General features: G+C 41.2%; 1 protein-coding gene across 1 annotated transcript in view; it reads right to left on the reverse strand.

The window, feature by feature from the left end:
• CFI (complement factor I) overlaps positions 1 to 25,989 on the reverse strand; it is a 57,532-nt gene that overhangs the window by 29,441 nt on the left and 2,102 nt on the right. The window contains exons 3-4 of the mRNA XM_036263285.1: positions 14,850 to 14,987; positions 2,121 to 2,400 (exon numbers count right to left, since the gene is read on the reverse strand). Of these exons, the coding sequence (XP_036119178.1) occupies positions 2,121 to 2,400; positions 14,850 to 14,987 (418 nt within the window). The remainder of the gene's footprint in view (positions 1 to 2,120; positions 2,401 to 14,849; positions 14,988 to 25,989) is intronic.

The following is a 25,989-nucleotide window of genomic DNA, read 5'->3' on the forward strand; positions in this document are numbered from 1 at the left end:
TGTGTTAGTGGCTGTGTTACCCAGTTTCACAGAATATCATAAAATCCTGCCCTGGCCGGTTTGGCTCAGTGGTTAGAGCATCGGCCTGCGGTCCAGAGAGACCCAGGTTCGGTTCCCGCTAAGGGCACGTACCTTGGTTGCAGTTTGTCCCCGGCCCTGGTTGGGTCCTGTGGGTGGCAGCCACTCGATGTGTCGCTTTCACGTCGATGTTTCTCTCTCTCCCTCTCACTCTATCTGAACCAAATATCAAAAAATGTCCTTGGGTGAGGATTAAAAAAAAAAAAAAAAAAGAATATCACAAAGTCCTCACATCAACCCTGCGAAGGTTAGGCTACTATCCCCACTTTACACACAAGGAACCTAAATTTCTTCATTTTTATACATGAAGTTACTTGCTCAAGTGGGGAAGTCAGGAATTTGGCTACATCAGCGATTTTCAGCCGGTGTGCCTTGGCACACTGGCAAGAATTTTTAAAACATGCAGTACCTGACTATTTAGTCAGGGGCACTGACCTCTCTTCCCTTAGATTGTCAAATAAAAATAAAAATAAAAATAAAATGACAACGGCTAACAACAACAGCCATCCAGTGTGAATGAATCAAAATTATACCTTTTTTTTGGTCAGATCGGCAAAAAATATGTTTTGAGGTGCCACAGAATTTTAGGAATTAGTTTATGTGTGCCATTAGGTCAAGAAGGTTGAAAAATCATGGTACTATGTTGATCTCTACTCCAAAGTCCATGCTCTTAAAAGTACACCAAACAAATAATGGAAATGTAAGCAAGGTCTGTGTACTCTCACACATTTAAGGTATTTAATGCCTCAGGAGAACAAAAGTCTGACACTGACAAAATAATCTCCACTGTGGCTTTCTTCCTGTCCAACAGGTATTAGGGATGAGCTCAAATAGCGAGCTTTCTTTCTCCTTTTCCACAGAACTTCAACATCTTAACTCAGCACAACAAAACTATCTAGGCTACTGTGAGCTGGTGTGTATTGTGATGTCCTTAAAGAGAATGTTTTAATCATTTTTTGTAAATTCATCAAGTGCCTGTGATAATTGATACCAGAGGACAATAAGCCTGAGGTTTGCTGTCACCACTAAAATTTCATGAGCACATTGTGTGTGCCAAAACTGTGTGAAGAGCTTTGCACACATCATTGTATTTAATTCCCACAAAAGTCTTGTGAGTTAGAAGTTACTGTTATTCACATCTTCTGCATGTGGAAACTGAGGCCCAGAGAGGTCACATAGCGTGCCAATAGCCAGACCAGGGTGTGGAGGGGCTTGCAATGAAGTCCCTAATTTTAACCACTTCACTAATCCACATATTAGCATCCCAGCCTTCTTACTACATTAGGCACCTGGATGGAGTGTAGACAAGCTCTCTGGTCTGATGTGCCAAGTTTGCTAGATTGAAGTATGTCTTAGGTCAGCAGTGGCCTGAGCTCAGGGATCAGGACAGTGGGGTCGGGGCTAGGGAGAGGGGTCGGGGTGGTGGGATAAATGCTGGAAGAAATGATGGGCGCTGTAGGTCCAGAGGAGGGCTCCATATCAGTACCAATCTCATGTAAAGACTTTTCAGTGGGTTCTGAACCAAGTCAGTGACCTTTTACCTAAGTAGAAGTAAGTGCGGGGACAATTCTGAAGGGTTGAGCAAAAACATTGCATGAGGCCCAGCCAATGGGGCTCAGTGGTTGAGCGTTGACCCATGCACCAAGAGGTTGCTGGTTCGATCCCTGGTCAGGGCACATGCCCAGGTTGTGGGCCAATCCCCAGTGGGGGGCATGCAGGAGGCGGCCAATCAGTGTTCTCTCTCATCGATGTTTCTATCTCTCTCCCTCTCCCTTCCTGTTTTTCTCAAATCAATACAAAAAGAAAAAAGAAAAAAAAGAAAGCATTGAGGGGCACTGGGGGGAGGACCGGGTCTAGTCCTAGGGCTCTGGGCCTAAGGGCGGGCTACATTATGACTTCTTTAGTTATCACCCCAATTGCTCTTGAGACTAGAGAGAATTTTGAATTGTCGTTATAACATTTCATAGGAAAAATATTTTCTAATAGAAAGTATGAGAAACAATCTCCTTCTTATATCATAAAATACATGAGGCTTTTCCTACCTTTAGCTGTGCATTTCCCACTGTTTAAAAACTTTGCCTCTGGATAAAGACACTCATAACTCTTTTGCTGACAGTAGGTTGGGTAGCTTTTCCCGTTTGTGGAACACACTGCGGTGCCATTCTTTGGGCACTGGTAAGGGAGTTTACAAATGCAGGCGTTTTGGATGCATTTCTGCCACGGCTGGCAGAAGACTTTATGGCAGGAGAGATGTGTGTATTTTTCAGCTAAGCACTTTTTGTCCACCAGATCCTCTTGAGATGTGTCTGAGGTCAAAGTTACCTATAAAACACAAAATAAACACTGACTCGTCAACAAACCAAAATCTTCTTTCTGAAGATGCTGAAGTGAAGGAAAGGAGCAAAACAGACTTACCAACCCCACAGTACAGATGCAGGGTACGTGGTCTGTTTGTTTTTAGAATTAGATAAACCTGGCTTCTGGTCCCAGCTTGGGCACTTACAGATATTTGATTTTGGGCAAGTTGCCCTCATGAATGTGAATTTCCTCATCTATGAAATGGGGATGGGCCCTGGCCGGTTTGGCTCAGCGGTTAGAGCGTCAGCCTGCGGTCCAGAGAGTCCCGGGTTCGGTTCCCGCTAAGGGCGCGTACCTCGGTTGCAGTTTGTCCCCGGCCCTGGTTGTGTCGTGCGGGTGGCAGCCACTCGATGTGTCCCTTTCACGTCGATGTTTCTCTCTCTCTCTCTCTTCCTCTCTCTCCCTACCACTCTGTCTGAATAAAAAAAAAAATGGAAAAATGTCCTCAGGTGAGGATAAAAAAAAAAAATGGGGATGGACTTTTCTATTTTGCAAAGGTTATTGCAAAGATGAGAAATAATATGCATATAATGCTTGACAGGGGGTAGGCATGAAGTCAATGGGAGCTATTATTACCCTAAAGCCAGTATAACATTCTGCCTTTGATGAAATCAGTGAATCTCATCAGTCATGTTAAGGAGTAACACATGTGATGCCAAATATAGTCTTATGGAATAAATTGATTAATAAAAATAAATTGAGCCCTGGCCGGTTTGGCTCAGCAATTAGAACGTCGGCCTGCGGTCCTGAGAGACCCAGGTTCGGTTCCCGCTAGGGGTGCGTACCTCGGTTGCAGTTTGTCCCCGGCCCTGGTCGGTCGTGCAGGTGGCAGCCACTACATGTGTTCCTTTCACATCGATGTTTCTCTCTCTCTGTTCCTCTCTCTCCCTCCCACTCTATCTGAACAAAAAATGGAAAAAAAAATCAATTGAGTCTATTAATAAATGCAAAACTATTTGTTAAACTCCTACTGTGTGCACATTTTTCCTAGGATGAACACGACATGGGCTCTGTCTCCTAAGGGCTTGGTGTCTAGATGATAGGATGGAAACACACATAATAACGGTGGTACAAGGCAGACTGTGGTAAGCGATATGACATGCTCCCGGAGTGGAAGAGAGTAAGTCTTTCAAGAAGAATTTTAAAGGGCCTCATGGAGGTGGTAGCAGCTGAGCAAGGGATGGAAGGACAGGGCTGATGCTAGCAAAGCCCAAGAGGGATGGTGCAGACTGTATTTAGGGAATCGTGAGCAGTCCCAACTGATGGGCATGTGAGTGTGTGTGCTTCCTGGTCATTGGTCAGGAAACAGGAGGAAGAGGCAGCAGGAGTGAGCGTGAGAAAAGTTTGGAAAGACACTTGAGCAAGCGAAAGCAATGGCACTGGACAATGTATGGCACGTAGGAGTTGAAGGTAGGTCCTGGGTTTTGAGGTTAGTAATAGTAAGGATGTATAATGACATTAATCAAAATAGATATGAAGTTAAATCAGAGCCCTATGAACCTGGTTGAAGACATGTTGAGTCTGAGGTGCCTCAAGGACATGCATTTGGAGATATTATGTGGAAAGGGGAAATGTGTGTCTGAAGCTCGGAAGACAGCTCCTTAGCTCATTTATCAAGTAATTCAATAAATGATTTAGTAGGCACCACTCTGTGCCAGGGAGCGGCGTCAGGCCAGAGGAGTAAAAGCTTAGGTCGTAATGAGCACCCGAACCTGAAGGGAGACCGCAAGCCTGCCTGATGAATCTCTGATCCGCGTGGGCCAGGGTGCTATTAGGACAGTGTTCCGGGCCCCTGGCTGACTAGGAGACTTGGGAGCATTTCCTGGAAGAGATGATGCCGGGGCTGAGTTCCGATGGTGCTGAGAGGTGGCTGCTGGCAGGGGTGGGGGTAGGCACTCCAGGCAGGACCGTGAGAAAGAACAGTGCGCTGGAGGCTGGAGAACAGAGTGAGAGGTTGTGGGGGGTATGGTCCTGAGGGAGCCACTGAGGGACTTTGAGTTGGGAAGCAAATTGGCATTTGAGGGAAAATCTTTCTGGAGATGGTTCAGACAGGAATAAAGCCAAGCAGACTTGCCGGAATCCAGAGAAATATGATGAGGGCTGGAAAAGGCCAATCGGGTCAAAAGTCAGTGTGGAAAGCCAGTAGTCTCTCTTTGTGTCATGGTCGCCCCTCTGGAGCATGGGCATCCTACCTCTAGTCTCCCCGCAGCTGTGGTAACAGCCGGCTGGGGTAGAAACAAACCAAACAATCTCCAAGTGCTATTATGAACACCAATAAAACCCTGTCAGGTAAAACCATGCAAACATTTGCAAAAGCTGTGAAAGTCATCTTATCCGATGTGCTTTTCAATAAACTTTATTAAATAGCCATAGAAACAAGAAAATTGGACATATTGGTCCTTCACTACATTGGCTTTTGTCACACTGACTTAGAATGAAATCTACCAGTTACATACTTTCCAGGGTTCCATGTACCACCTATTAGAGTTGAAATGTTTAGTTACTTAGCTCCTATGTAAGCGCTCTGACAGCAGAGACTGCCGGCCTTTATGTATCACCATTAGATTGGAACAGTGGTATTTTAATTAGATGCAAGGAGAAATCAACTCGACTCCTGTCTTTATCCCTTTAAACCCCTGTAAGGTCTCATTTTTCCTTGCTATTTGGATAGAAAGTTGAGCAAGTGTGATAACTTTTCAGTCACCTTTAGATTAGAGCAAAAACAAAAACATGAAAAGACTTTCAGTCCCAGGAACAATCATATAACAACAATTACGAAGTCCAGCCCTGTGTAATCATTGAAACTCTAACCTTCATTTTCGTTAACAACCTCCATTCTCCTCGCTGAGACTCGCTTCAGGGGCCTGGTGGGCCTGGTACTCATGGAGTGAATGGTGGAAAACAAAAAACAAAGACAGAATGTGGAGGAAATTTTACATTTAAGGAGCTGAAGATGTGGAGAAAGCCGGAGACCGCGCTGCCCTTGCTCAGTGGTCTACTGTCACAGAGAGCTTCAGAGGACGAAGACTGACAACAGGTCATTGAATCTGATGAGCAAAGGTCAGTGGGATCCTTCAGTGAAGTAGGTTTAGCTGAGTGGTAGAGGCAGAAACCAGACCTGGGTTATCAAAATGTTGGAAGCCGGAAATGAGCTGATGATAAGGGATTTAGCAGACCAGAGGGAACCGAAACCCAAGCATAATAAGGGAAGGCTAATAATAATAATGATAATAATAATAAAGCGAATTCACCCCCAGGAAAGCTTAGAAACTAGGGCAGCTAATAGCTCTGAAAAAGATGGAGTGGCTAAAAATCAGGGGATTGGTTAAAAGAAATGGTTGTATGAGCATGGTATTAAGGAATCTGATGTAAATAGTAAAAGAAACAGCATAGATTTGAAAGTGGTTGTCACTGGACAGAGAACACCAGGAGTGAGCGGGGGATTGACAGAGGCGTCTTTCATGTAAGTAAGGGTATTTGGTTAACCTTATCTGACTGGCCAGTATCTATGCCCAACCAACTGTTAAACATTTTCAGTATCACCATGGTTTTAAGCTTTATGGTATTATTTGCCTTTGTAAAATATAGACATAAATGAATTTGATAAAAATAATGAAATGAAAAAGAATATTATGCTTTCAGCAGAGAAAAGACTAAGTGTTAGGCTTTGAAGGAGAAAAAAAATGGAAGGGGTAGTAGCATAAAAGGACACAAAGTAAAGAGATTTTTGTTGTTAGGCCAGAACAGATTTCATCATGACTGTAGACTGAAGTGGGGAATCAGCAGAACAGGAAAGACGGAAGCTTTGAGAAGAAGGCGCAGAGTTACTGAGATAAGATTGAGGAGGGGATATGAAAAGATGTCATCAGAACATGAGGGAGAAGATTGCCTTATAAATCAATCAATTTCCTGTTCCTACGTCTTCTTCTGGTTGAAATCAATTTTATGATAATATTGTCATCTTAAACTTCAATTTGATGCTAATGACTACCACCGACACAATGGCTGGTGACAATTACAATAATCAAGAGAGGAATAGAAATTATTGTGGGGCAATTGCTGGGGACAGTCAGAGTGAGGCTTGTTTATACGTGGTGTAAAACATGATGACAATAGGCTTTAAGTCTAAAGGGACTGGGTCAGTCACATGTTTCTGTGGGTCCTCAATCTCTAGAGCAATAAATAAATAAATGGTGATATTTGAGAATGTTATTAAAGGGATTTGCAAATACGTTTGTACATTTTGCCCGAATACAGAAATAAACTATGCCGCATGCATTTATGTATACCTCTTTCCAATGTATGTAGATGCTGTTAAGATTAGTAAGAAGCAAAATTAATTAAATCGTCAGTGATTTCATTGTGTCACTTCCTTCCTACAATAACAGACACTAAAATAACAACTACTAATATGTATGTAGTTGATGGTATAAGATGGGGTAGTTGATCTAAGTGTTTTTTAGTGTTTATATTTGTTGGAAACAGTAACGCCATTTACTAAAATCTTATTTTATTCTACTTCCAAGCATATGAGAAGATTGCATTTTCTTCTTGAGGTTGGAGATGGTAGTGACTTGCTTTGACCAATAAAATGTAAGCTGAAGTAACATGTATTGCTTTCAGGTACAAGCATTTACTTGCCAGTGCTCAACGACCCAACTCTCTTGCTCTGCCATGGTGATCATGGAGACGTGTTACAGAGATACCATAGAATCAAAGCAGCTTAGAATGTGGGCTGACATATGAAGGATACTGTCCTTGGAGAGTCACCCAGACTCATAGTAGACTTTGCATGAACAAAAATGAACTTTTGTTGTTAAGCCACTGAAATTTGGGGATTTTTTTTTTTTAACTTATCTTTATTGTTGAATGTATTACACATGTTCCCCTCCCCTTTCCCCCACACTGATCCCCTCCTCCCCAATCCCACCCTACTCCTGCCTTCCCCACATTATTTTCTGTGTCCATTGGTTATGCATATATGCATAGAAGTTCTTTGGTTTATCTCTTCCCACCCTCCCTCCCCCCTTCCCTTTGAGATTCTTCAATCTAACAACCAATTTGTACTTCTTAATTCCTTCATCCTTTTCACCTATCCCCCCAGTCCCCTCCATCTGGCAAGCAACAAAAAGTTCTCTGTATCTATGAGTCTGTTTCTGTTCTGCTTGCTCATTTTGTTTGTAGATTCGGTTGTTAATAGATATGTATTAATTGCCATTTTATTATTCGTATTTTTGTTCTTCTTCACCTTCAAGAAGATCCTTCAACATTTCATATAATAGTGGTTTGGTGGTGATGAACTCCTTTAGCTTTTTCTTGCCTGGAACACTCTTTGTATGTCCATCAATTCTAAATGATAGCTTTGCAGGATAGAGTAATCTTGGTTGTAGGTCGTTGCTTTTCATCACTTTGAATATCTCTTGCCACTCCTTTCTGGCCTGCAAAGTTTCTTTTGAGAAATCAGCTGACAGTCCTATGGGAGCTCATTTGTAGGTAACTAACTGCTTTTCTCTTGCTGCTTTTAAGATTCTCTCTTTGTCTTTAAACTTTGGCATTTTGATGATGATAGATCTTGGTGTGGACCTCTTTGGGTTCATCTTATTTGGTACTCTCTGTACTTCCTGAACTTGTATGTTTGTTTCCTTCACTAAGTTAGGAAAATTTTCTGTCATTATTGTTTCAAATAGATTTTCAATTTCTTGTTCTCTCTCTTCTCCTTCTGGCACCCCCATAATGTGAATGTTGGTGTGATTTAAGTTGCCCCAGAGCCTCCTTACACTATCCTTATTTTATTGGTTTCTTTTTTCATTTTGCTGTTCTGATTGGGTGTTTTTTGCTTTCTTATATTCTAAATCAATGGCTTGCTTCTTGGCTTCACCTACTCTACTATTGAATCCCTGTAAATTATTCTTTATTTCAGTTAGTGCATCCTTCATTTCTGACTGGTCCATTCTGATGTTTTCAGAAAGTTGCTGTTCTCACTAAGTTCCTTGGAGTTCTCCTTAAGTTCCTTGAAGGTCTCACAAAGTTCCTTGAGCATCCTTATAACCAGTGTTTTGAACTCTGCATCTGATTGATTGCTTATCTCCATTTTGTTTAGTTCTTTTCCTGGAGTTTTGTTCTGTTCTTTCATTTAGGACATGTTTCTTTGTCTCCACATTTTGGCTGCCTCCCTGTGTTTGTTTCTGTGTATTAGGTAGAGTTGCTATGTCTCCTAGGCTTCCTAGGGTGGCCTGTTGTAGTAGGTGTCCTGTAGGGTCCATCGGCACAGCCTCCCTGATCACCCAGCTAGGCCCTTGAGGTGCACCCTTCTTGTCCCCTATATACCTTTCTGTTGTAATTGAGTTTTGATTGCTGCTGGCACATCAGTGGGAGGGATTTATTCAGGCTGATCAGCTGCAAGGACTAGCTGTGCCCACTAACCACAAACCTCTGACTACCTTGAATGATCATCTGTGCAGGGGCTCACCACTCAGAGCAAGACTTACTTCAGCTGGGCTCTGGTATCCACTGAGTTCATTCCTTGAGTGTGTCACTTGTGTAGGTGGTTGGGTGGTGGTGCTTTGATGTGGTCTGAAGCTGTCCACTGGGTGTGCTGGCTCTGGGGCAAGGCCAGCCACTGCCTGTGTTCTACCCAGGGCCACCAGGCATAAGCTACAAAGCTATCTGCAGATGGCTGCTTCTTGTGCTGGGCTTGGAGGTGCCCAGGTAAAGCCAAACTGTGAACCAAGGCTGGCTGCTTGTATTGCCGGGCCTGGGGCCACTTAGCAAAATGTATGGGGCTCACTGTGGCTAGATGCTGCTTGTTTGAGAGAATTTAGGAAAATCTGAAGCAAGAGCCCAAACAAGCCAATCCTATGGTAAAGCCACTGGAAACAGCTTGGGTGGGCCTGAAAGTTGAGTGGGGCAGGGCCTCAGGGAATCACCAGGGTGGGGCAAACAGTATGAACTATGGTTGCTGGAGTCCCAGATTCTGGGGCCCATCTGCCTGCCCTGTGAGGGAAGGGCTCACCAAAGGAATAATGGCCTCTGCCAGCACGTCTGTCCAGGAGAAAGCTGCCTCTGCATTCCTCGCCTTGATACCAAACAACTCACTTCTTCCCCATATGTCTCTGGTGCTTTTCAAGCTGCCTTCCCAACGCTGGAGCCCAGAAAGAATGAGTTCGAGTAAGTCTGTGCGTAGGCCCTTTAAGGGAAACTGCCTGGGGTTCCAGAAGCCTCAGCCTCCCTCAGCCTCAGTTCCTGCTGGTTTTACAGCCAGAAGTGATGGGGACTTCTCTTCCTGGCACTGGAACCCTTAACTGGGCATCTGGTGTGGGAGGGAGACACCTCACTCCTCAGGGAGGGCCTTCCCAGCTGAGATGTCCCTCCTGATTTTTATCCACCACACGTGGGTGTGGGACCAGCCCATCTGCACCTCCGCCCTCCTACCAGTCTCGGTGGGTGTGGCTTCTTTTTCAATTCCGTAGTTGTAGGACTTCCTCTCAGCTTGATTTCAGGTGGTTCTGAATGATGGTTGTTCTGTAGTTTAGTTGTAACTTTGATGTGGTTGTGGGAGGAGGTGATATCGCATTTACCTACGCTGCCATCTTGACCGGAAGTCAGGGATTGGTTTTTACTGCTGCATACCCTAGCCAATACTGATTGATAGAGACTAGAAACCTAGATATAGTCTCCATAATCCAAAACCTTGAGAACCACTTGTCTAGGAAGCATGGAACCTAAATCATTTTATGCGTGAGCTGACTGAGACATGCTATAGAAGTTTTTTCCATTTTTCTTGAGCCTGGAGTTATAGATGAAAAAAAATATCAAATACATGGATCAGGTATTCCCAACTGTGTCCCAAGAACATCTGCATGATCATGTGGTACATCATCTGACAAATGCAGACCTTCAACCCAAGCAATAGATCCCTGAATCAGAATCTCTGGGAGAAGGCTTTGGAATCTTCAAGCAAACTCCATATGGATTCTTACACTTCCCAAAGATTGAAAACCATTCCTGTAAATCAATAATTTAAAAAGTGGATTATATACCCTGGGAGCGTCAAGATAATCCACTGGGTAAAATAACACAAATTATATTAATTTATATGTTTTATTGAAAAAGTAGGAAAGCCCGGCCAGTGTGGTTCCGTGGATTGAGCGTTGTCCCGTGGACTGAGAGGTCCTAGTTCGATTCCCCGTCAGGGCACATGCCCGGGTCTTGGACTCCATCCCCAGTAGGGAATGTGCAGGAGGCAACTGGTCAATATTTCTCTCTCACATTAATATTTCTATCTCTCTTTCTCTCTCTCTAAAAAAGTTAAAAAAAAAAAAACATATTGAAAAAAAAAAAGAAAAAATGTAAATAATCTTTACCAGTATTTAAATATGGATTGGCACTTGTGCTTGCATTCATAACATACTCATTTAATATTTATTGAGAGCCTACTGTGTGCAAGGCACTGTTCTATCTCTTGGGGCTACAACTGTGAAGAGCATGAAATAAAAAAGTTTACATTTCTATTAGGAGCAGCAGACAAAAATGAATAAACTCCATGGTGACAAACTCTGTGCAGGGTGAGAGAGCTAGAGGTGGTGGAGAGAGGAGGGAAAGATTGCTGTTTGTATAGGGTTGCCAGGGAAGACTTTGGGGAGAAGTTTATCTTAGAGCAGAAACCTGACAGTGAGTGAACAAGCCAGACAGATACCTAGAGGTGAAGTGTCAAGGTCAGAGGAAGCAGCTGGGGGAAAGCTGGGGGGTGGAAGCATATGTTCTGTGTGGTGCGCTCTCGGCTGGAGGGAGAGCAGAGGGATAGGAGGTCAGAATATTGGAGGAGAGGCAATTGGTTTAGAACTTTGTAGGCTACTGCAAAGACCGACTTATTCTGTGAATGAAATATAAAACCGTGCGAGGGCGTGAGCCCTCCAACATTTAGAGGTTGGGCAGATGTTGAGGTTTCGTAGAGGAGATGAGAAGATGTGGCCAGTGAAGTAACAGACCAATAAACAGAGAATGGTGGCCCAGGGGCAAAGAGAAGGAAGTAGCAATCAGCGGCTGTGTCCATTGCATTTCCAGGAGGATGGTGACCTTGACTAATGTGATTTTGGTGGAATGGTGGAAACTCAAGCCTGACTAGGTTCAGGAAAGATTAGAAAAAGAGAAACTGAGCACAGGATATTTTTGAGAGTTTAGATCTAAAGGGGCATGGAGAAATGAGGTGATAAGTTGAGGGGGTTATGAAGTTAAGAGAGGGTTTTTGTTTGAAGACAAAGGATGATATACATGTGCTTGACAAAGGAACATTATGAATTATGTGATCTAGTTTTAGCTGACATAATCTTCACAAATGGACAAGTGGCTTAGACATTCTCATCTATATGTATATATTTATGTATAAATGTTTTTATTGATTTTTTAGAGAGAGAGGAAGGGAGCGAGAAATAGAAACATTGATGTGAGAGAGAAATATTGATTTGCTGCAGTGTTTAAATAACTTAATAATGTTAATATTGCTCAAGTAACTTAATAATGGCCAAAGCCATGCACATAACTTTGATTACAATATATTGTTATAATTGTTCTATTTTATTATTAGTTATTATTGTTAATCTCTTACTATGCCTAACTTATAAATTAAACTGAAGTCTATCATAGGTATGTATGTACAGGAAAAAACATAATATATACAGGGTTCAGTACTATCTGCTATTTCAGACATCCATTGGGGTTCTTAGAACATATTCCCCATGAATAAGGGGGGGACTACTGTATATATATAAAAATATGCCTGTAACAAATAAAAATTAGAAAAATAAAATACACAGTACAATACAAATAAGGATAAAAGTAATAGATGAATATTTTAAATTACATTAATGTATTTAATTTAAAAAGTGCCCTGGCTGGTTTGGCTCAGCTGTTGCAGCATTGGCCCACAGACTGGAGAGTTCTGGGTTCGGTTCCCACTAGGGGCACATACCTCAGTTGCGGTTTGTCCCTGGCACCTGTTGGGGTCATGTGGGTGGCAACCAGTCATTGTGTCTCTCTCACATCAATGTTTTTCTCTCTCTCTTTTCCCCCATCTCTCCCTCCTGCTTTATATGAAGATAAACACAAGAATGTCCTCAGGTGAGGATAAAAATAAAAGGCAAAAAATTATACCTGTATATAGATCTGCTGCAATAATGAATAATTAAATACATTAATAAAAGAGAAATTTTTAAAGATAAAGAAAAAAGAATTTTAAAGATATTATTCTAGCTTTGGATTTAATTTGCTCTTCTTTTTCTAGTTCTTTAAGGCATAGAGGTAGATTAATGATTTGAGATCTTTGTTTTGTTTTTATTGTAAGCATTTACTGCTATGAATTTCTCTCTGAGCACTGCTTTTGCCACATCCCATATGAATTTGTATGCTGTGTTTTTGTTGTCATTCATCTCTAAGTTTTTCTAATTTCCCTTGTGATTTCTTTGGCCATTGGTTGTTTAAGATTATGTTGTTTAATTTTCACACATTTGTGAATTTTCCATTTTTCTTATTACTATAGTTTTATTCCATTGTCTTTAGAGAAACTACTTCATATGATTTCAATATTTTAAAATTTATTGAGACATGTTTTGTGGCCTAATATATTTTATATCCAAGAGAAAGTTTCATGTGAACTTGAGAAAAGTGTGTATTCTGCTGTTGTTGGATGGAGTGCTCTATATATGTTTAGTTGTCAATCAGTTTGGCTTAAAGTGCTCTTGAAGTCCTCTATTTTCTTATTGCTCTTCTGTATAGATTTCCTATCCATTATGAAAAGTGAGGTATTGAAGCCTCCAACTATTATTATAGAATCATCTCTTCCTCCCTTCAATTAATGTTCAAATCATATATTTTCAGCTTTATTGTTTGGTGTGTATATGTTTATAATTATTTTATATCTTAATAAACTGACTCTTTTTTTCATATTTAATGTCTTTCTTTGTCTCTTGTACCAAGAGACAATTAAAGTCAATTTTGTCTTATATTAGTGTGGACACTCCGGCTGAGAAGACAAACACCACTACTTCCATCCTCCTCCTCCTCCACCACTGGTCCTTCCATCAGACTGGCTCTGGTGCCCCTTATTTCTCCAATTTTAAAGGAAAGCTTTGTTGGATATAGAATTCTTGGTTGACAGTTCTTTTCTTTTAGGATATTAAAAATGTCATCCCACTACCTTCTGGCCTTTGTGATTTCTGATGAGAGAGATGCTAATCTTATCAACATTCACTGTCCATGATGAGTTAGTTGCTTTCCTCTTGCTGCTTGCAAGATTTTCTGTATTGTTCCTTGGCATTTAACAGCATGATTACAATGTGTCTTGGTGTGGATTTCTTTGTGTTATCAAGTAAGTTCCCTGAATCTGTAGATTCATATCTTTCTCAAATTTGGCAAGTTTTTGGCTATTATTTCTTTAGATATTCTCTATGAGCCTTTCTTTTTTCTCATTCTGAGTTTTGTTATGGATATATTGGTACACTTGATAGTGTCCTATAGATCTCTTAGGCTCTTGTAATTTTTTTCATTCTTTTTTTCTTTCTACTCCTGAGAATGGATAATTTAATTCACTGATCTTAAAGTTCACTTCCTCTTCTGCCTGCTCATCTGTTATTAAAAACCTCTAGTGAGTCTTTCATTTCCATTATTATACTTTTCAGCTTCAGAATTTATCTGATTTCTTTTTATAATTTTATATCTACTGAAATGCTCTATTTGTTCATACATCCTCTAAAAAATCAATGGTGTAATCAATGGGAAAAATATCCTCAGGTGAGGATTAACAACAACAACAACAAAAGTTAGGGAAAGAATATCTATGGGAAATTAGGACATTCATCAGCCCCTGTGTGTATCAGGAATTTTGGAAGCAACAAACATGCCTAGGGCAGGATGCAGACTCAGAAAAGACATAAGTCCCTAAGATTACACCTGTAGATAATCTCTAGGCTCAGAGCAAGCATGAAGTGAAGGCTAAAACAGAATAAATAAATAAATAAATAAATTAATTAATTAAAAAAAACAGAATTGTAATTGGTCTTGAGATAGTATCCCAGTACAGAGCCAGTTTGCAAAGTCCAGGAAAGGTTTATTGTTGTTGATTTCAGCAGTTTCTTTCTTTTTCTCTCTTTATTTATTTATTGATTACTCTATTACAGATCTATATTACTAAAATTCTCACTCAGTTTAATTTCTATGCACAGATAAAAGCATACAGAATGCAATTTCTTAAAGGTCTTCTATTAAGATAATAACAAAAATCTTTTTTACTATTTACTGCCACTGTTGGTAACTGAACTATGTAATCTTTAAATCAAAAGAGTGTCTCAAGATTTTTATATATTTTTATAATACTTAAAATATTTTCTTAAAATAATTTGCAAAAATATTGAATTACTTACCTTGCAGAAACTTAAGTTGAAGCACAAAAGTAACAGAATAACTCGAGCAAGCTGCATGTTGGAGACTTTCAGGGTCTGCATCTCCCCTGTGCACGCTTCTTTGCCCCGGATAGTTCTTTCAAATTTAATTTTTAACCTCTGAAACAGTATTCAAAAAGACTAAGCCGCCGAAAGAACTTTGTCCTTTTGAACTTGTAGAGAACTTGGCTATACTCCAAAGAGCTTACCGTAACTGAAACAGAAAAGCAAATATCTGAGGGAGGCAACCAATAGGGACTGCGTTTCTTTCAGAGGAAACTGATTTTTCCACCTTGTTACTGAGTAATACCTCCATTCTGTTTTCTAGGGAAGAAACCACGCTGGAAGACAATATATTATACTTGTGGTAAAATAAAATTATAACATTTCCCCTCAAGATTGAAGACTAAGCGATGGCAAGAAATAAAAGTACATCAGATTGAAGGCTGTGCTGAATACATTAAAAATCCTCAGCAAAACAGTTCCTTTACCCTGCACTGGCTGTGCTGTGATCCAGTTATATTCTCTGAGCTCAAAAACACTTTTTAAAATAGGTATTTCTGCTCTGGCACTAACGATAGTGCAGGATTCATTTGTATTTGTAAAATAAATTTGTGACAGCAGAAACGCTGTCACAGTTTGGGTTCTCCTGAAGCAACGTGAGATGGAGTTCGGGAGAGCAAGATACTGGTAGGAAACAGCTCAGTGGAAAGGAGAGGAGGAGCAGGAAGGAGCAGAGAGAGACGTCAGACGGCAATGCAGGTCTGTCAAAGCCTTGGCCAGCTTAGGGGGAGCTCTGGAGTGAGCGAGACCTGTCATTTTGTCCCTGGGTCAAGCGGAAATGACTGGACCATTAAATCCTGCCTTACTCCTGGCCATTTTGGCTCTGCAGTTAGAGCGTTGGCCCTCGGACCAAAGAGTCTCAGGTTCGATTCCAGTCAAGGGCACGTACCCTGGTCAGGGTCATGTGGGAGGCAACCCATCGATGTGTCTCTCTCATATTGATGTTTCTCTCTCCCTCTCCCCCTCCCTCCCAATCTATCTGAAGATAAATGGAAAAATATCCAAGGGTGAGGACTAAAAAAAAAAAAAAATATATATATATATATATATATATATATATATATATATATATATATACCCTGCCTTACTCAATTGCCTGGTGTAGGGTGCCCAGGAAAGACAAGCCTCTTGGTGAGGCAGTTTTCTGTAGCTGAGACAGACCCTGAAGGAACGACAATTAGATTCTGTCAGAAGACGGTATCCGCTGACCACACTCTTCCCAGTGAGGCAGCAAAACCTTCCTCGAGGGGGATGTGGGAACACTGCCTTGCCTTTCAGAGTCCACCATTTACACCTTTCAGGCCATCATATATATGCTCCAAGGGTGGCTCCCTCCAAACTGCAGTGGGCCTCTCTTCCCGAGGGGAAATTCAGAAGAAGGAGGTGCTGGGAAAAACTGCAGCCCCGCCCTTGTTGTTGATCTTGGGGCTGCAGCTGATACTCATCCTATCCATCCTAGACTCCCCTCACCCCGGCCTTTCACCTCTGCTGGCCTCCGTGGCTCCCCCCACGGCATGACCCACACACTCTCCCAGCAGTCCGAGCCCCTGGTTACCACGCCTTCTCGTTGCTGTTCCTACCACTTTCCTGTCACAAGAGGAACCCAAGTAGCTCGTACGGTCCCATACATAACAGCCGTCCTCCTTCCTCTGAATGATCGGGATCAGCTACCGCTGTCAAGATGGTGACTCCTCTTCTTCACTACTGGTCTCTAGACACCAGGAGCCCAATAAGCAACAGGCAGAAGGCTTAGCTTATAATGCAGTGTAATCCTTGCTGTGCCCTTTGGCAAAAGTGTGCTTCTTCTGGGGAACAAGACCTCTAACCCTGCAGAGTCTGCGGGGGGAGGGGACAGGAAGCAAAGAGTCTCCAACTGGTCATTGGGAAGAGATAGAACTGGGAAGCTGTCATGGTACAGACAGTATATAATATAGTTTAGGAAGAAAGAACGAGAGGGAAAGAGCTTTGGGGCACCTCCTAAGTTTATATATCTGTTAGTAGAGACTGAGAAGCAACTGCCGATGAAGGAGATGGCAAACCAGGAGAGTTTCATAAAAGTGATGGTAAGTGTGGTCATTCTTGATTCTCTTCCTTGGCCCCCAGACCTGTGTCTTCCCTCTCGTGGGGATGCAGTGCTACATGATTCAACGCTTCCACTGTTTCCTGGAGGGGAGCACCCAGTCTTCCCAGAGTATTGCATTTATTTATTTATTTATTTATTTATTTATTTATTTATTTATTTACTTTTAATCCTCGTCCGAGGATATTTTTCCATTTATCTTCAGATAGAGAGAAAGAGAAAGAGAAAGAGAGAGAAAGATTGATGTGAGAGAAACATATCAATTGGTTGCCTCCCGCATGACGCGGATTGAACTGCAACAGAGGTACATGTTCTTGACCGGAATTGAACCCGAGACTCTTGGTCTGCAGGCCAATGCTCTAAACGCTGAGCCAAACTGGCCAGGGCAAGTATTGTCTTTAAGTAGCACCTGGGCTCTGCCTTCAGCAGGCTGTTCCAATGCCCCATGAGGCTTCCAGAATCTGAGTGGTGCTGTATGTTGACGATCAGTGAAGCATGGTCACAGGCCCACTCTCATATAGTCTTTGTTGTAAAGTGGGTCCCCTTTTCTGACAGGATGTCATATGGGATCCCCTCTTGAAAGATTACTTTGTAACCCTCTGGATCATGATCCTAGCGGAGGCCCTGCAGACAGAAAAGGGACATCCTCACCTGGGACATATGTCTGTTCCTTTAAGAATGTATCACTGGATCTTTTAAGATCAAAAGAACCAACTGTGTCCATTTACCACCAGGTGGCTAGTTGGTATTCTTGATGAATTGTGCCATCTTGAGGGCTCCACATTCGTTTCTGTTGCTGTCAGAATGAACATTTGTTGATGGCAGTAACTAAATAAACCTTGGGGGTTCATGCTAATGGCCCAATGGATAGTTTCTATCTCTACTACCATGGCCACTTTATTCTTGTGCGCCTTGTGCAACATTGGGGTGGCTGATGACTGCAGCTGGCTGATATCAATCAGCTGAGTTGTTTTGTTAGTTATTTAGTGCCTTTTCTCTGGTGGGGGTTAATATGTGATACAACGATGTTTACACTTTATCCCCACTCCTATGTGTGCATCCATATGTTCATACGGCAGACCTTCTTGTTCTTAACTTTTTCATATTTTTTATTCTAGGAAAAAAAGATGGTCAGGCAGTCATTACTGCCTATGATTCCACCTATATTCAAACCTCAAACCATGGGTGGAAAAGTGGAAAAGGTTGAAGCTTTGCCTATTGGGAGAACTTTCCCTCACCACTGTTTTTCTTCTCTTAAGTTGATTGTTTAGAGAGAAAGGAAGGGGGGGGGGAGCCATGCATGTGAGAAACGTCAATCAGTTGCCTCCCAGAACTCTCCACCCTCCAACTGAGGATCAAACCCACAATCTAGTTATGTGCCCTGACTGGGAATCAAGCCTGCAACTTTTTGGTGAACAAGAGGATGCTCCAGTCAACTGAGCCAGATGAGCCACCTGGCCAGGGCCCTCACCACTGCCTTTTAAAACCGTTCCTAAGTGTGGCTGTAATGAGCTGCTTACACCTACATATTGAGCCAGCTCATCCGTAAACCGATCACAAGCTTTTCTCCCCTCCTTTAGCTAGTCACACCAGATTCCCCGCAGAGCCGTACGCCTGTGAGCTGAAGGAGCAGGAGTGCAGCAATTTGGATTTGGGGTGGTAAGTGAGGATCTGGGCTACCTGCTCATGCATTTTGCTTGTGCCTTTGGTCATTTTTGTGTTTGTTTCTGGACAAACACTATCATCTTACATTTTACTAGACCTGCTTCATCTTATGCTTCATGGGGCTGTTAGGACCCCGTTCACAAAGGGCACTTCTGGCCACATGGTGACATGGTGTTGCATGTCCAGTTATTCCACTACATTCACCAGGATCCAGTGGTGCACAAGTTATTTCTCAAAGAGAGTACAGTTCTCTGCTGAAGATGGCATGGCCTTGCTCCTGGTCCCTGGGGTCCTGTCTTGTGATTCCCTCATTGGATCTTCCTCGAACTCGATGCACTGTTGTTTCCACAGCGGACACCGCCAACACCGCAGGGTCTTCTGGATCACCTCAGAACCCGTTCCTGCTCTGGCTGCCAAAGCAGTATTCCTCAGTGGGAAACAGCCCCTGAAAAAGCAAACGTTCCCAAGAGGGAATAGTCCCCCCAAAGCTAAGTTTTATCCTTCCTTCTGTGTGAAAGGAAGTACAAGATGAAATAATGTATCTTTTATTTTAGAGAATATGTCCTGGCAGTTTCCTGAGCCCGGTTTCCTAAAAATGTTCCTGATGTGCCAGGCCTTGTCTCCTGCCCTCTGGATCATATGTGTCCTGTGAAGGCATCCAGCATGCTAGGCCCTGGAGAAAGGGCTGAGATGAAATGCACAAGTGAAACAGAGGCATCTTGTATCAGAAAGCAAGAAAGCTATCAGAGGCCAGTGGGTGGTGTTAAAAGACAGTACCCAACTTTAAGGAGCTCTCACCAACCAAAGATGAAACAATTTAAGCATTAAAAGAACAACAATAATAATAATGGATTGAAATAAAAATTTAAAAATAATGATGGACTGTTCTTTATTTCAGTTAATAAATGCTGAAGAAATGATAAAATCAGCACATCACCATCTTGCAGACCCTTATGAACCAATGAATCTAGATGATGATCATCAATAGCTGCTAAAACCATCAAGTAAAAAGCTTGCAGGAAACTTTTATCTATTTTTTTACGGGGAAAAAAATTTATATTCAGAATTAGCCAGATAAACCCAGTTTGGATAACCCCATTTTATTGGCGACATCTACAGCATCATAGTAGGGAACCAGTTGAACATATGCCTTCTTCTTTCCATCAGGCCTGATCGAGGTGTTGACTTTGGCCATAGCAACGTCACTGAGCTTCTTCATAGCCTGTTTGATCTGGTGCTAATTGGCCTTGACATCTGCAGTGAATACAAGTGCATCGTTGTCTTCTGTCTTCATCATGGCTGACTCAGTAGTCAGGAGGAACTTGGTGTTGGCATAGTGATCTAGCTTCTTTCTCCTGGGGTGCTCTTCTGAGGATATCTGGGCTGTCTTCTTCTTTCTCCTTCACCTTCTTATTCCTTCTTTCTCTTCCCTTTCTCCTCCTCCTCCTCCTTCTTCCTCTTCCTCCTCCTCCTCCCTCCTTCCTTCCTTCCTTCCTTCCTTCCTTCCTTCCTTCCTTCCTTCCTTCCTTCCTTCCTTCCTTCCTTCCTCTCCTCCTCCTCCTCCCCCTCCTCCTCCTCCCCCTCCTCCTCCTCCCCCTCTTCCTCCTCTTTGGTGGCTGGGGACATCTTTCAGCACGGCTTTTTTTTTTTTTGCCTTCAAAGCCTTTGCTTTGACATCAGCTTTGGGAGAGGCAGGGGCTTCCTACTTCACTTTTTGCACCATCTTTGTGATAAAAAAAAAAAAAGTGGGAAATTCCTAATAAATGAATCAGGCTGATACTGATCCCATTGATCAATCTTAACACTGCCAAAAGAGAAGCAGCCAGACATCATGTGCTTCCTCATGTGAGGCTATAGGATGTATTTTGGGGGGAAATTTTTGAACTTGAACATAATCAATTCTCCGGATCTTCCCTACCAGTTAGCTACTAGTTCACAGGAAATACAGAGGACAGAGAGAAAGATGGTTGATACCACCAAGAGGATGGAAAATTCTACAAGATAAAAGACAGTTTCTTCAACAAATAAATGCCATGAAAAGAAAAAACAGGGAGAGGAAACTGATATAGAATAAAAGACCCTCAAGAGACATATCAATCAAATGTAAAGCATGGGTATAGTTTGAATTTTCACTTGATCAAACCAACTATTAAGACATTTTTAAATAATTTGGGAAAATTCTACATGGACTGTTGTTAACTGATATTAATGAATTACTATTTTTCTAGGTGTGGTAATGGTATGATGCTTATGCTTAAAAAGTCCTCTGTTGACGCGGAAGCGGGGTACAGACTGACAATCCCCTAAAGAGTGGGGAGGTGGGGGAGGGATGAACCACAGAACTTATACGCATGTATGCATGAACAGTGGACATGGACAACAATCTGGGGAAGGGGCAGGGAGAGAGGGGAAGGGGGCAATCAGTGGGGGAAAAAGGAGAAACATCTGTAACAAAAATTAATCAATTTAAAAAAAATAATAACACCAATAAATAATAGTAATCCAATGAAAAAAAAAGTCCTCTGTTGGAGATTTATGGATTAAATGCTATCTGGGGCTTACTAAAAAATACTCTAGAAAAATATACTCTAAAAAATATGGGGGAGTAGATTAAGCAAGATCTGAAAAAAGCTGGTAATTATTGAAGATGGATTATGAGTATATAGAGGTTCATTATACTGCTCTCTCAACTTTTGATTATCTTTAAAGTTTTAATTAAAAAGTTTTTAAAAAGAAAGTCATGAGTTCATATTGTTTCCAATTTAATAGCAACTTGGCTAAGTCTTTTAAAATTTTGTTTCAATATAAAGTTTTAAACCCTTTCTCTTCTCTGTCATTTATAATACTTTCTTACCAAGTATTTTAACTAGATTTCCTAACTTTTCAGTAACACATTTGGATGTATACTTTCTCAGATCTTGGATCCCATAATTAGAATGTACTTATATTCTTTCTCTTCCCTCCATATCCCTCCGCCCTCCCCCTCTCTCTTAGTAATCCTCCCCTGAGGATATTTTCCCATTGATTTTTAGATAGAGTGGAAGGGGGGGGGGGGAGAAACATCAGTATGAGAGCGACACATTGATTGGTTGCCTCCTGTACAACCCTGACCCGGGCTGGGGATCAAACCTGCAACCCAGGTATGTGCCCTTGACTGGGAATCAAACCCCTGACCCTCCAGTCCACATACCGAGATGCTCTAACCACTGAATCAAACAGCCAGGGCTCCCCTCCATCTCTTTAATAATCTCTTTGTTGATCATTCTATAGTCATTTGTTGACAGGCAGAATCTTAATGGATGAGCAGAAATTCAAAGTATAGAGAAGAGTTCGGTTCAGTTCAATGACTACTTACTAGGCATCAGATGTTTTATTTTTGTTTGTTTTTACAGGCACTCTGCTAAGTGCTTAGGATACCAAACTAATACGATGTACTTCCCACTCTTCAGGAGCTTATACTCTAGTGCAGATTTCTCAGCTGGGGTCTGCCGGTGTCATTCGGGGTTCTGTGAGAGGTTGCTAGGGCTTCAGACTGGAAATGGTTTTTTGAATTTCCTTCTCCATGCAATGCCAGCACTTGCAGTGATGAATAGATCAAGCAGCCCTGTTAGTAATTTGCTAGAGATTGTTCACCTAAATGGCAGAGCTCCACTTGACTATGTTCTTTTGGAAGAGCTGGTTCTGTTTTGAATGGGAGCTAGGGAAGGAAGGCTGTTGATAATTGGTGACTGCTGAATTATGCTGAGGGAGGGACGATAGGTTGATGGCATCAGCCTTTCCCCTTGAACTCTATCTCCTACCCTCCCCCAGCCTCCCCTTACCCACAGCCAACTGAGAGCAAACACGGTTTCCTGATATAATACCAAATCAAGAGGTAAATTTTAATTCTAAGAAAAGACTTTGTAAATACTGACTCAGATGTCTCCCTTTTGCCTTGTCATGTAAATATTGCAAAACATGGAGCTTGTAGGTTAAAAGTGAATTGTATTTTTATTTTTTTGTTTTTCTTTATTGATTTGAGAGAGGAAGGGAGAGGGAGAGATAGAAACATCGATGAGAGAGAACATCGATTGGCTTCCTCCTTCATGCTGCCCACTGGGGATCAGGCCCACAACCTGGGCTTGTGCCCTGACTGGGAATTGAACTGGCGACCTCTTGTCACATGGGTCATTGTTCAACCACTGAGCCACATGGGCCAGGCGTGAATTGTATTTTTTAAAGATTTCATTTTATTTTGTGATTTTCTTGTTTTGTTTGTTTTACACTTTTGTAGCAACTGTTTTACAAACATGACTTAAGAGTCCAATGTGGTGATTTTGAAGACAAAATGAAAGATAGAAGAGCATTCTAGGCCTAGGTAATTCTGATAAATAATTAAGAATCACAACTTACAAATGCAACAATATCTCCAGCAAAATTGAAAAGACATTTAACCACACATCACATTAAAGGAGCAAATAATTTTAAATGGCTTTTGAAATCCCAGAGTAAAAATTTGTTTTAAAAAAGTCAGTCACCTTCAGTAAATAGGTCCAAAAAACAAGTAGAACTTTTTGACTGAAAAAGGAAAAAACCCACCGTTGGTAAGAACCTCACAATTCTAGTTTGTAAATTTATAGAGAGTAAAATGCTGAGTAATAAATATATAATGTAAGACATTTTAAAGGTTTCACTCTGCAAGTTTGATAAATTGATGTGATCGATGACATGTCACATGATGCTGAAGATTTTGTGTAATAAACCAAAAAACATTTATCCACATTATAGACCAACAGATTTCAATAAAAAATGTCATATAGTTAGCATTTGCAAGATATGTAAATTGTAGTAAAATTAAAAATTGTTTTCTATGATAATAAAATGCTGGCAAAAACAAAGGCCAAGATACATTTACTATTTTGTCTTCATACGGGAAACAAAAAGTACATTGTTGAAAGTGTGTTGGCACCTGCATTGACAGTACCCCATCAATGATTTCAGCATTGTTTCCTGAGAAAAGAAAATCCTGATATATTCGCAACATACTGTTTTCCTCCCTGAGAAGTGCTGATGTCAGACATTTTTGAAGCTGAAATGAAAAAAATTCTGGGTGATGCTATAAAAATGGCTAAACCTATCAAAGGCCAGTTCACTCAAGAAAGTTAAAAACAAACAAACAAACAACAACTATGTGGAAACCTGGACAAAGACCACATAAATCTCCTGCCATGTACATAAAATCTTATGGCTTAGGAGGTCACTCATTCTTGGGGAAGCCAGCGGCCATGTCATGAGTGTGCTCAAGCACTCTGTAAACAGGTCCATGTGGCAAGGAACTGAGTCCTCTTGGCAAAAGACAGCACTAGCTTGCTAGGCACATGAGTGAGCCACCTCTGAGCCACTCAGAACTTGATCCTCTGTCTCCAGTTGTGCCGTCAGATGTCAGATGAATGCAGCCCCAGTCAACATTTTGATTGCTGTCACGTGAGAGACCTTAAACCAGAACCATTAAACCAAGCTGCTCCTGAATTTCTGACCTACAGAGATTATGCAAGATGTTTATTGTTTTAAGCCACTAAATGTTGGGGTAATTTGTTACACAGTAACAGAAACTAATACAGATTTTGGTTCTTAACAGGATGTTTCAGCTAAAAAAGTGAACTGTGGGAATACTTTCAAGAAAATAGGCTAGGTTTTTAAAAATAAATTCATTTTTGTTACAGATGTTTCTTCTTTCACCCCCTTGGACACCCTCCTCCCGAACCCCCTCCACCCCCCACCCCCCTGGCACTGTTGCCTATGTCCATTGGTTATGCATACATGCATCCAAGTTCTTTGGTTTATCTCATCCCTCCCCCAGTAGGCTAGATTTTGCCAAATACTCTGAAGATCAAGAATAGCTATAGAAACTTGCCTATTAAGTCGGCATTTTTCATCACTAGTTGAACAAGTATCTTCAAGGGCCTGGAGAAAATATTTTTATTTCAAGTGACAAGATTCTTGGTTTTAAATAGAATTTTTGGAACAATTATATGGCAAAAACAAATCCTGAAACATTTCCACTGCTGCTTGCACTTGAGAGTGAGGAAGTCTCGAGTGTCAGGTTGAGACCAAATCACCTGAGGAAATCACAGAATAAAACTGAACATTATTTTCCCTTTCTTGCAACACAAGTGTATGGCTGAATGAGGGCTCCTTTCTCCAAATCTTTTCAGCCTGAAAACCTGACTTTAAGAGAAGAGGAAGAGCCCAGACAGCGTGGCTCAGTGGTTGAGCATCGACCCATGCAGCAAGAGAAGAGGAAGAATTTTGTGAATTGATAATTAAACATAAGATGAAATTGACGGATTTGCACTTCTACAAGTTCTGGATTTCTGAGAAAGAAATTCTGCCATCCAGAGGAAAGTAATAAACACTTTACTGTACTTTTCAACTTCTTACATATGTAAGCTTTTTCTTGTTTAATGAGCATTGAGAATGAAGACAGAAATCATCTCATTTTGATTGTAAATAAAATGTATGCTAGTCTTAAGATTGAGTCAGAGCTGAGAATATACACAGCAAAAGACAAGCAAAGATTTCATACTAAATAGGTAAATTTAATTTTTGTTTCAAGAATAACACTTTTATACATATATAGGCCTATAAAAAGAGATTAACATTCACTAAAATCAATTTGCAACTGTTACTAAATTAAAGGAAAAATTAAAGTTTCCTCTTCCACTTAATTTGCACCAGACCTGCTATCCTTTGTGAGGAGGGGAAAACTACAGAGTAGGATGGTAAGTAGAACAAAAATAAACATTTACAGAGAAACATTCTCTACTCAGAAGAGCACTGAGTTGCACGACAATGTGAACTACTGAACTATACACTTAAAAACTTACATTATGTGAATTTTATCAATTTAATAAAAGCATAACAATTGACAATTGTTATGGGATCACTATGTCTAAAACTTGCGCGCGCGCTCTCTCTCTCTCTCTCTCTCTATATATATATATATTTGAAACATGAAAATCATTTCAAGGGCTCCTCCAAACTAAAAAGATAGAATAGGCTGGTCTAGTGAATGGGAAATGAAGCTTTTCTAAGCAGGAGGTGTTCAACAATGGTAGAGAAAGAGAAGGCAATCATGGTGGCCTAAGGGGGCAGAGGGAAATTGTACAGTAATTATATAGAAGGCTTAATCCATTTTACTTTAGATTTGTTGCAAAAAGAAATGGGGAGCTATTTGGGGTCCTGAGGATGGCTATGCTATGAAGAAACTGTTTCAGTAAGGTCAGTATGTCATCACATGCAGTTCAGGTGGGAGAATGAAAAGTTAAGCCTCCA

This window comes from Molossus molossus, unplaced genomic scaffold (genome assembly GCF_014108415.1).
Source record: "Molossus molossus isolate mMolMol1 unplaced genomic scaffold, mMolMol1.p scaffold_m16_p_1, whole genome shotgun sequence".
In the NCBI taxonomy this organism is placed as follows: domain Eukaryota; kingdom Metazoa; phylum Chordata; class Mammalia; order Chiroptera; family Molossidae; genus Molossus; species Molossus molossus.